This window comes from Drosophila takahashii, chromosome 3L, assembly GCF_030179915.1.
Source record: "Drosophila takahashii strain IR98-3 E-12201 chromosome 3L, DtakHiC1v2, whole genome shotgun sequence".
Classification (NCBI taxonomy): domain Eukaryota; kingdom Metazoa; phylum Arthropoda; class Insecta; order Diptera; family Drosophilidae; genus Drosophila; species Drosophila takahashii.
The window spans coordinates 9,254,125-9,266,455 of NC_091680.1; the positions used below are offsets into that span (position 1 = coordinate 9,254,125).

At 37.7% G+C, this 12,331-nt stretch overlaps 1 protein-coding gene across 2 annotated transcripts in view; it reads right to left on the reverse strand.

Moving 5' to 3' along the window:
* Pdp1 (PAR-domain protein 1) overlaps positions 1–11,693 on the reverse strand; it is a 64,101-nt gene extending 52,408 nt beyond the window's left edge. Inside the window, exon 1 of one of the 2 annotated variants that reach the window (XM_070215994.1) lies at positions 11,578–11,693. In XM_070215994.1, the coding sequence (XP_070072095.1) occupies positions 11,578–11,620 (43 nt within the window). In that variant the 5' untranslated portion in view covers positions 11,621–11,693. The remainder of the gene's footprint in view (positions 1–11,577) is intronic. The other variant, XM_070215993.1, reaches the window with a different exon arrangement.
* Between the last annotated feature and the right edge of the window lie 638 nt (positions 11,694–12,331).

Genomic DNA, 12,331 nt, shown 5'->3' on the forward strand with positions numbered 1-12,331 from the left:
CAGCGCTCACGTGAGTTGATTTCATAGCTATGAAAACCTTTTTAATGTGTGGAAATTTTTGTTTGTTTTTTGTAGTTGTTATTCTTTCCCCCTATTTCTTCGCTGTAATTTGTATAAATAAACACGAAATTGTAGAAACGAGAATAGAGAACAGAGAACCCCGCGAAAACCGAGAATATTTTGCACACTAACGATTTATGAAGGAGCGGAGGCGGAGGAGAAAATTAGAGCGCCTTGAAATTGGTCATCACAGTTGGGAGGGAATGAAGGTTAGCATCCCCCAGGTGGCGAATAAGTAGTGGTATTAAATGGAACTCAATATTCTTCGATTAGAACGGAGCAAAAAGCATCAAAGCTGATAAGAGCTCACACTCAATTAATTGCCTGGCGTAAACAAAATAATTAAAATACGAAAAGTGCTCATCGAACCTATTTTAATAGTTTTTATTGACATCATTTTGCAAACTCATTCAGTTGGTGCGCGTTCTACCAAGTATAAGTACATCGTTTGTAACCATTATTTTATTAGGAGAAAATGAGTTTTAGGTGCCATATTTGTTTATTTTAAACATGGAATGTCTAAACGTAAAATGTCATTAACCCAATTGCAATATTATTTATGTATGTATGTACATAAAAATGCGAAATATGTACTTTCAAAATATTTAAATGGGTTTTATTTGCATTCTAACGAGATTATTCAGGCTAAGCACGTCCTACACATTAAAAGTGGAAATAGTGGAAGTAGTAGGTAATTATATCAATGAAATTAAAAAAATACAATGCATCAATTTAACTTAAATCTACAAATTAATTGTTTGAATTGGCTTATTTGAATACATATTTAATATCACAATTAACATTATTCACTTTCTGTTAAAATTATAACTTTTTAAGAAATTTTCAAAATATTTATTTCCCAGATAGAAATTAATTAGATGTGCAATCGCTTTAACATAACTTCTACACTAACCCTGATCACGACATTCAATGACCTTTCGTCTGCCCCATCACCCACTGACCTTCCTGGGTGCTAATGAACCAAGATAGTTCCGTCGCCAACCTTCGATGAGATCAACAACTGATCAACTACAAAGCGCTTCGAATCAAAATAAATTAACCAAATTTGAAGGCACCCTAAGCCAAGGGGATTCGTACTATTTTGGCCATTTTGGCGGTGAGTCAGGGCCCAGAAATGCCGCAGACCAGAACAGAGGGATATATATGCAGCCAGTACAAGTGGAGGGACCCAAAAACTGTATTTCTTCGAACGAAATAGAACGAAAACAGCGAATCTGTCGCCTGTCATCATGTGACATGAAGAAGAACTAGGAAGCGGTGGGCAGGAGAAAATCCGAAAGCCATAGAGAAATAACTCAGCGAGCACACAGAATATATAGATGGATGGTGGGATGGATAGATAGATTCTAAGGCGGAAACGTCATTCCCATTCGGAGTCCTCCACGAAACGTGTTCGAGCGTCATAAATTATACCCAGGTTGACCCCCTCTTGGCCAGAGGTCCACCCCCTTTTCCTGCCCAGTGCAACAATGGAAAGACAAGGCGAAAATGTATCCCAATGTGTGGGTGAACGCATTTTCGAACCAAAAAAAAAAAAGTATATTTGACTCTCCTTGGTTCAAATAGTTCCAACAATGTTGCCCATCACGAGATGTCAGGCTGTCAAGGAACCGACGGCGGACACCTCTATATATATCGCTGCATATAGGTACACCCAGTACATACATATCCATATATCCATGTGTCTCTAAAAACTTATTTGCTTCGGCATTTCTGAAATGTCGCAGGCAGCGAAAAATGAATTTCGGATTCGAGGGTTTCGAGTGGCCCACCTTATCGGTACATATGCACATATCACCGAGCAAACAAGGTAACCAGGGAATTTCTTGTTTTATTTTGTGAGTACGGGGTACACACTCTTTTTTATCAACATAACCATCGGTGATCGGCCTTGGACATTCACTACAAGAAGTCAGAGAGGTGAACTGCATCGAAGGCCAGGATAATCTAATTCGAAATTCTTTTAATTAGTGGACATTAGCATGGACCTGTGAGCGATGATCTCTTAGGAAGATCATGTTCTGGCGAAGAACCTCTATTTACTTCGCCAACACTCGGATGGAGATTGCCCATTATCAGCTAACTGCATATATGTACATATATCCGTGTGTGTATATACCCAGAGATCTGAACTACATTTTGCTCTATTTGAAATCTCGCACATTTATACGAAACGAAAACGAACCAAACGAAACGAAACGAAAAACGGACGACGACGCAAACGACGACAAGTTGTACAAATTAACGTACAAATGAATGACGGAATTAGTACGTGTGCTCTTTGTTGATCTAGCGAGAAGATTAGGGGAAGCTATAGGGGATATAGCTCGAGGTTCTTCGGCCAGGAAACGGGTGGTGAAAGGGGGGATTCTCTACTTAGGGGCCCTTTCTCTAGTCAAACGAAAATGTCTCCAAAGCAGATCAGAGATCCCATAGATACTTTTAAGATACCACATGTATTCTGGATCTGGATACACTCGACTGCTGTGTGGCAATTCATTAGCATCACGCAAATGAATTAATAACACCAAACTACGAGAATATTTTTCAAGTTTTTCTTTTGTTAGCACTTTTTCAATAGCCGGGCGATGGATGTTGGTCTATGCAATGATTCTCGATTTGTTTGTACACTTTGATCTATCTGGTTGAATAGATCGCTAGATGCATGGATACACAGACTGATGAATAGAATTAATTATGATGGAATGGCGATTTGCCCGGCAATTGTTGTCAAAGGGGTTAAGGGGAAGTCAAGAAAAGCAGGTGTCTTGAAACGTATAATTAAGTATAACAGAATATATTTAAACGTCATTAAAAATATTCATTATATATTTCAAAAATGCAAAATTTAGATACTATTTTATTTGTTTTCTTTCATATTTCTATTTTTAATTATACATTTTATAAATTACTTTTTTGTAATGTTTTGCCTCTTAGAAAATTGGTTTTACCCCTTCCCCCGTTTAGACTCCCATACCAAAAATAACATCAAAGAACATTGCGGGTTCACTTTTCATTTTTCATATGATTAATGGTGACCCTGTGCTGACATGTTGTCCTTTTCTTCGGACAGATCAGTTTATTTTTGTAAATGTCAACCCTTAAACAAAAATACCAGGGACCGTAAATAACAGTTATTTGTGATTTTTATTTTAAAAAGACTACTGTGATATTTGGTTTTAAACGTCAAAAATAACTTTCTTTTTACTCTTGTCCACAAAGTATATGCATTTCAACAAATCTGGAAAGCAAATTAACTGTTATTTGTTTATGTCTATAAAGTGCATAAAAACCAATTAAATTGTTGATTAAAACTTGTACAAATCTCAGTAGGCCTTTTAAAATAAAAATCACAAATAACTGTTATTTACGGTCCCTGAAAAATACGAATCGATTGGCATTTAAATTTTAAAAATATTTTTGATATGGATTAAAGACTGTGAAAAATAAGAATTTATACCTCGTTGAACATACAAATGAATTGCGTTAACCATCATTATTTCATCATTAAGCCAAAGGATATTATTAAATATTAGATCCTGCCATTAATCTAAAATTACATGGAATTTCAAAGTACTTCCTTGCTCTTCCCCCATTTCCCAGCTAACTTTCCTGGCCCATTTAGACACTTTGCGAACGACAAACAAGCAGACGAAAAGGGGAAATTTTATTTTCCTGAAGACAAGTCAAACATTTTTCCAACTAACTCCGGGGCAAACAACTAGAGCAACAACAATATTGATAATTTCAACTGCAGTGGAATAACGTGAAATGCAAACAAAAAGCACAAAAAAAAATCAACAAACTCACAAAAGCTTCAATGCCAAAAAAAAAGAGGGAATAAGAAGAAGATACCACGTGACGGCAGCAACAAAAGCAAAGCAAACAAAGCATGCACGACTTGGGCACCCCACCCCCTTCCGCCACCCACTCACCCAGTAACCCACCCACCACCACCCATCGCCTCCCACCACCCAACGACCCACTGTTAAACACTCACCCACGCATGATCATTTATAAACTGTCAGTTCTGTGCGTCTGTGTGCGAGTGTATCTATGAGTTTTCGGGGGGAGGAGAAGTGGACCTGGGGGAAAAGTGGGCAGGAAATGCCCTAAGTGGCAGCTCACGCACTTGGGCTCCACGGAAAACCTTCGAACTTAAGAGCCTTAATCCAGATTTCGGACTACAAGCTACCCGGTTTTTTTTTTCTAAACCATTTTAATAAACGTTCACCATGTTTAAAATTTGCATAATTAACACACACTTAAAAAGAAGAAGAAGAATATCACAGACATGTTTTAATGCGACTTGATTTATAGTTTTTATGATATTTAGTAAGCCAATAAAAACATTAGCTTAGATGAATTATTTTGTCTGTAATATACATTCTTAAAATAAACTTAAAATATTTGAAAATCATAAAAATGTATATTTAGTGCTAACGTAAATCAACGAAATGGAATACCCTAAAGTAAAACTAACTACAGGGTACTCTTACTCTGTAAAAGGAAAAAAAACGGTATTCGCCCAAAGCGTCTGCAAAATAAAAAGAAGAATATAATGCTACCTGAGAAACCATTTTGATTGAGCAATTCTTTTTTATTGAACACTATTTCATTTCACCTCCCGCCACCTCTTCGCCACCCCTTGACCACTTAAATGGGCAATCGCTTTCCGTTTTTATTGGCCAACTGTTAATTGAATTAGTTTTTTTCCTGCCCCTCCAATTTGTTATCAAACTAACAAACAGATAGGAATATTTCTTTATTTTCGTTTGTATTCCTGCCTCTTCGGTGTCGATGGGAATGTAAATTCAATTAAAATTTTGCGTGTGACGTTGGCAGACAAGAAAGCGCGTGTGCGGGGGCGGGGGCAAAGTGTAGAGTATAGAAGGGGTGGGGCCAAAAACTATAGCCACATAAATTATTTATACACTCATATAGGCTCACCTTGAACCGAGCATTTTCGTAAAAGTTTAATTTATTTTCGCCAGAGCCAAAGAACAAATAAATACAAAAGCAAAGCGAGAGATAGAAAAGTAGAAAGCCAGCAGGATGGCTACACAGTAAAAATTAAGTCCGCAAATAAAATAAATATGGATATTTTTACATGAAAAATAAAAATATTTAAAGTGTAAAATATTTATGTAAATCCTAAGGATCGTTTAAGTCTACCAATAGAACTGGCGACATCTTAAATATTGAAATATTTATTCAAATCTTTAAATTCTTAAATCGAAAAAATAAATTTTTTTAAAAATCAATCGAAATTGGTCAGCACTTCTTAGAGATCTCAGATTTTGGTCAATTTTGTTAACTGTACCTTTGCTTTCTTGATTGCTTTTTGTTGTTTGTAATTTCTTAGATATTTTACATTTGCTTTATTTCGAGAAATCTCAACAATTTTTCAATTTACTGTCAGGCAACGATGACGACGTCGACGTCGGCTGAGGCAGAGACAGCGTCAACTGTCAATTAACCGAGCATTAGAGGGGGTGGATTTTCGAAGGGGGTGCTTCGGGGGGTGGGGGTGAGTGGGGTAAGACATGGGCTTAGGTCTTGTGATTGATCTGTGCGGCAAATTCTTGGTTGGGGGCGTAAATGAGCAGCCGAAAATGTCTGAAAACCACTCCCGCCCTTTTTACTCCCCCGACAAGTGTCACTTACAATGAGTTTTACCCCAAAATAAAAACACAAAATTACAGGAAAAGTATCAAATCCGTGGAACTGTCAACGTCAGTACTTCACACGCTGTTCACCTTTTTTAACACACAAATACCCCACGCTTCTACAGGGACTAGCAATCTCTCTTGCCCTTTCCCTGTCACTGCTCCTGCCAATACATCAAATCGAATGACGACAAGGAAGAGCACAAAAAATAAGTACACTTAAAGAAAAACCTTTTAGCATGAAGCCAAAAAATCGAAATAAATTAAAACCACATTGGAAAATATTAAATAGTGGTTTAAAAAATTGGATAGAATTTATTTACAATTTTTCAATATGTCTACACTAAAATGGTCTATTTAATATGGAAATAAAAGTGAGTAAAGACTAAAGATAAATATTTTTAAATCTCAGGTAATTTTAGAAAAAATTGAATTCGAAATAACATTTTTTTGAAACCACTTTTTTAGACATTTTTAAATATATACGTATTCACTATTTTTCTCACTTTACCCGAATCGCATTGGTTGGGTTTCGGTTTCATCGTCTGAGCCCTCAAGTGGCGCATTTTTCATCATCTGTTGACACTTCTGCTGCTCCAACGGCAGCCGACCGCAAAGACAAATACAAACAAAAAGAAAAACAAAAACAAAACCGGGCTCACAGAGTGCGAGTGAGATAAGAGGCTTGAGTGAGCGAGAAAGCACTTGAGCTGCAATTTAACAAACAAACTCGCATGAAAAACCGCTGAGAACTTCACAAAACGCGAAATAACAACAATGCATTTTACTCCACCACGTGGTTTAAATAACTCGGCTTCTCAATTAAACTTTTTGCCGGTCTCCACATTATCTTCTCTCTCTCTCTCTCTCTCTCTCTATTGTATACCCATCTCATTCATTTAACACAGTGGGCTGGGAGGCTGCAAATATGGGGGTACCACAATTGATTGCTGTGGCTACTAATTAAGCCTGCGCGTGTCATTATCTTTTAACTGTCCGAATTAATTTGTTGTGTTTGGATAGTCAAATTTCAATTGATATTTTTATTTGGGGTGAAGGGATGTTGTTTGGATCATCAAGATCTAAAAACGTAAAAACCATTTTTACACCCGCATTTTAATAAATAAATAAAAGTTTTAATTGCTTTTCATTTTAATTTACAAAATTTCAGTGACAAGTTAAACTTAAACAAAATTATGATAATATATATTTAAGGTATAAAGAAATAAAATATTAATAACTAATAATTTGAAAGTATGCTACGAAAAATATAGCTTTCTTTGTAAATGGAAACAAATTTAAAAAACTCACATTCTTAATACGAAATTTTTATTTAATCACAAAGCATTAAGTTTCATTTAATGTTATTGATTTCTGATAACCTCTAAGCACTGTTTTTTGATTTTCAACTTGTCACTAGGCCAAACCTGTTATTAAAGTGGCTTTTTCTATCGCTTGAGCTTGGCTTTGCAAAAATTATGCCCCAAAAAATCGAATCGAATTATCTCTCAGTCGTCATTATGGTGTCATTATGAACAACGATTTAATGATTAATCATTTATTTTGATAAATTATGATTAAACTGTGTGATACACAGAAAAAAATTGTTGTATGTTTTATAATTTTCAAATCTAAAATTATTATTGTTGCCTTATGGGAACAGTTTTTTAAAATGAATTCCAGATTTCTGAAAAGTTTTTTTTAGCAAAAGTAAGTCAAAAATGTAATCATAAGATCATAATAACAATTTCTTCCAGTGCAAGACTAATTACGCACCCATACACACAAACTTTCCCAGACTGACACACGCACACTGTGGCAGATTACACCGCAGACCGCAATACATGTGCATGACATAATATTAATTTTTGCAGTCGCCGTCGTCGTGGCGACTTCCCCATTTCAAGCCTCTGTCCGTAGACCCCCTTTTTCCACCCACTTCCCCCTGCAACCCTCCACCCCACAATTCGCCATTCGCAATCGCAATTTGAATGGATTCCAGGGGGTGCAAGCGAGATGGCCTGCTTATTACCGCACTTGATGGCGCTGCAGTTTTGTTTAGATTTCTCTGGTTTTCGTTATTGCAAATTGACGTAATGGCCTGTGGGAAAGAGAGGACAGAAGGGTAAGGCAAAGCCAAGAAGCGCTGTTGGAATAATCAGGAGAATCATAAAGGAAAAGAGAAGTCCAAAACTTTGTGCTGACTTTTCAAATATTTGATATGTATTTTTGGGCTTAAATACACGTAATTCCTTGGAATCACTCAAAGCTTAAAGGAACTTACTTATTTTAAGAGTTCACTTTGCTGACCAGAGGAAATCAGGATTTCATAAAAAATGACAAGAGATGACTAGTAACAACAGCATATCTTACTTTTTTTTTAAACTTGTGGAGGAAAATCTTATTTTTATTGAGATTTAAAGGAGTCAGATTTGTTTAAATTTTACACTTATCAAATGGGAATTTTTTATGAGACACTTTTTATTGTGACTAGTACAACATTTATGATTATGATATTGAATTAAAATAAAAACAAGAGAGAACGCTATAGTCGGGTTGGTGTCCCGACTATCTAATACCCGTCACTCAGCTAAAGGAAGTGCGAACGCTGTGTCGGGTTGGTGTCCCGACTAATAATCGTAACTCAGCTAAAGGGAGTGCGAGGGAGATAGATATATGTTGACAATACGATTTATAAGTATAACTTTTAAATGAATTGTCCGATTTGAAAAATGTCTTCTACATTTCGATAGGTATAAATATACACAACAAAATTGCATTTATACTTCTCGGAAATCTTTAAAGATGTGGGCGCAGGACCCATTTTAAAATCGTTAGTGGGCGATTGTGGGCGTTAGAGGGGGCGTGGCGCTCGGCTAAAATAAACTTGCGCTGCGTAGGAAGCCAAAGAATATGTGTGCGAAATCTCAACCTTCTAGCTTTTGTAGTTTCTGAGATCTCAGCGTTCATACAGACGGACAGACGGACAGACGGACAGACGGACAGACGGACAGACGGACATGGCTAGATCGACTCGGCTAGTGACCCTGATCAAGAATATATATACTTTATGGGGTCGGAAACGCTTCCTTCTAGCTGTTACATACTTTTGCACGAATCTAGTATACCCTTTTACTCTACGAGTAACGGGTATAATAATAATTTTTATTAAATTAAAATTATTAGTTAACTATAAAAATAATACCATAAATTTCATTTTAAGTTCCTATTGTTTCTTTGGAGATTTAAAAAAAAAATCTACATTCATAAATAAATATTCTTGAAGATCCCTCGTATATTTTGAACACAGATTGTCAGAGGTTCGTCACTATCATTTTCAAGCGCGTAATTTATTTACCTGCCATTTGAAGTATTAAAAAACTCCTATAATTAGCAGGTGACGAAATAGATTGTATACAAAACTGACTTGGTAAACCCTTTTTAACGAATAAATGTCTGGCAGTTGGTGAATCTAATCTAGAGGCAATTCCCCTTTATGGCGCTGTGGGGACTGTACCGCTCCCCGATCGATTCAAAACAAACGCTTTATGCTCCATGCGTATACAACATGAATACTATGTGTTTTTATCATCACGCCACCGACTGTCCAAGTCCACTTCCAATTCCACTTGCAAGACTGACCGACCCCAAAAAACGCCTGACTCAGATTGCTCAGAAATTTTCCAAAACTGCCCAGACGCGTTTTTTGTTAGTAGAGGGGCGCGTGCCAAGGCTTCCATTCAGGTTAGTCGCGTGTTTAGTGACCCGATTTCGGGAACAGATTAGTGGGTATTTAACAAGATAATGGCTGGTGGATCAGCCTCCCAAAATTGCGACATATGTTGTTTTGGTTTTTGGTGTCAATTATTTGGTTTTTTGCATCAGCAAATTTTCCACGCCCAGAAGCGTGCGTTGCGATCTTATCAGCCGGAGCAGAGTGAATGGAACTTGGAGGTTCTAAGACAGCCACGAAATCCCCGACATGACCATGTGATCCGATCGCCAAAAAAAAAAACGAATCACAGATAGTGAGAGCCAGTTTTAAACTGAGAACACGATTCTCCCACTCTCTTGAGCTTTTAATGAGAGCTTTGTCGATCGGGCCTTCTAGAAAATGATGAATATCAGGGAATAATAAACTGCACGGCAAAAAAAGGGGCTTACACTGAAGTGGCGATAAAACAGAAACCTTATCATAAGCTTAAGGAATTAATAAAACTATCGTAACTCTTATTTTTCAGGTTTATAATTTATAGGGCCGTATAAAACGAAATAAAATTGTAAAATATTATCTTATTTCCCCTATTTAACCTCAGGCAAATGCCAAGTGTCTTACAATTATTTCTAAAAGTCCCCGAATAAAAGGGGTCTTTATTACATGGTCTGGGCTTATCTGGCCCTATTTTCTAAACGTGACTGATGAATGGCAACTGTGTGACTTTGTCGTAAACGCTTATAATTAAACTCGCCTCTGCGCCTCCATCCTCACCATAATCATAATAATCACCATCCACACAGCCACAACTCACTTTTTATGCGGCCCAACTATATCATGAGGGTAAATATTTATAGTCGCCTGGTAACCTCGTCTTTCCTTTCCTCCTGATAACGAAGCCGGCGACACGATGACAGTGCAATTGATTGTGATTGTGGGGATGGCGACAACTGGCGACGACGACGTCGTCGTTTCTATTTCACCAATTCTGGACAGCAGTCCATCATGGCAACCGAAAAATTCTAGGTCGGAATGGACTTGAGAAAACCATCGTGTTTTATCGAACTTCCCCAACATTTGATTAGTCTGATATCAAAGGCCGTAAATGCCGACGCAAGATCCAAAGGGGTCAGCTATGCATATCGATCGCAGGTGATCGGGTGGGTAAATACGGGTTTATCTCGGGGGAAGTCGTTCGGCGGAGTGCTCAAGTGGTCGGGGGCTGAGAATGGGGGTTTCCTGGGGTGGGTCGACAATATATCAATTAGACGGCATCTGGACTGTACTAATTAATGACAACATGCTGTGTAAATTCTGAATTATTCATTTGCTGGCTGTGTCGAGTACAGTAGCCCCTACGTATGTAGTTTAACTAATTCGTAATCCTGGTTCATTATTTTCCACAAAGCATGAAACTTCATTTAAAATAAATAAATCACAATGACAATAAGTTTCACATTTCTTATCACAAAATAATATTAGTTTGTGACACAATTCCTTTTCGAAATTAGTTTGTTTTATAATCTCTTATAAGGGCACCAAAAGGTATGCTACGATATTTTCTTGAGTTTGGAAATCCTTTAGATTAATCTCAACAGTTTAAGATACCCCTTAAATAAGTTGGAGATTTCTGTGCCACGCCCCTTTAGGGATCTTTTAGCCTGAGACCACTGTGCCTAGTGACGTTTTTATCAAAAGCTGAACGCAATATACTGGCTCTCCCCGTCGCTCTCTAATTTTGCGTGTGTGTACATTAACCGCTATTTGCTTAAGGTTCCGCCGCATGGCAAACAAAAAATCACCATATAAATAGAAAAAAACGAGAATCAAAGAAACCAATTTGTAGCAATCAGAAGACAAAATCAAATAATTTGTCACATGGGGGGCTTAACCCTCGCAAAAAAAAAGAAAAATAAAGAGCCCGCAAAAGCTTACTTTTTCACACCCACCCACCGCTCTCTCGCTCTCTCTTATTCGCCCTGGAAGTGTGAGTGAGAGGCAGAGCAAACAAACCCGATTCGCACTCTCACCAATGCACGTGTTTCTTTTGTTGTTCTGATGGAAAGAGACGGGGAGAGGGGGTATTGGACAGGTGCTTACTCTACCACTTACCTCGCACGGATAAATCCATGATATTCTCCTTGGGCTCGCTCATTGCACTCTCTCCGGATCTCCCTATCGATTGCAAATCTTCAAAAACCGATTACCGATACACACGGTCGCAGCAACAACGCGTAACTGAAACTATTTTCAAAAAGATTAAATCATTTCCAAGGCGGCGCGGGGGAGCATGGAACATAAATTGAAAATCAAAACAAGAGCAACGCAACTTCAAGTACTACTCTCTCTCTCACTAGCTCACTCTCGCTCTCTGCTGCAGCCGGTGGAACACATCACGTGGTCTTTATCTTCACTGGAGCCACGGCCATTCAGTGGGGCTGAGCGAGAGGGGGCTAGTTGGGGAGAACCGAGAGAACCAATTGATATACACCCATCCCGCTCGCTCGCACGGCCCCCTTATATAAGCCTTATGTAACGGAGAGTCGCAGGGGCATGCGCACATGGCAACAGTGGATCGTGGGGCCTTAAAAATAGAAATCTATACTAAATACCCACTTTGCGACTACGAACGATTCTGACTAATCGCTGTATTTCTATTTTAGTGGCAAGAGGGTCAAGTTGCAAAAGGATTTCATCAACAAATTATTTTTATTAATAAGAAATACTTTTATTTTTGGATTTAAATGAGGATTAAATGTAGAATTAAATTTCAATAAGATATCTTTAAGTGTCCTTATATAAGGTATTCTTAAGATTAGTTGCCTTTATTGTAAAAGAAAAAACATGCGGAATTAAGCAAAAAAAT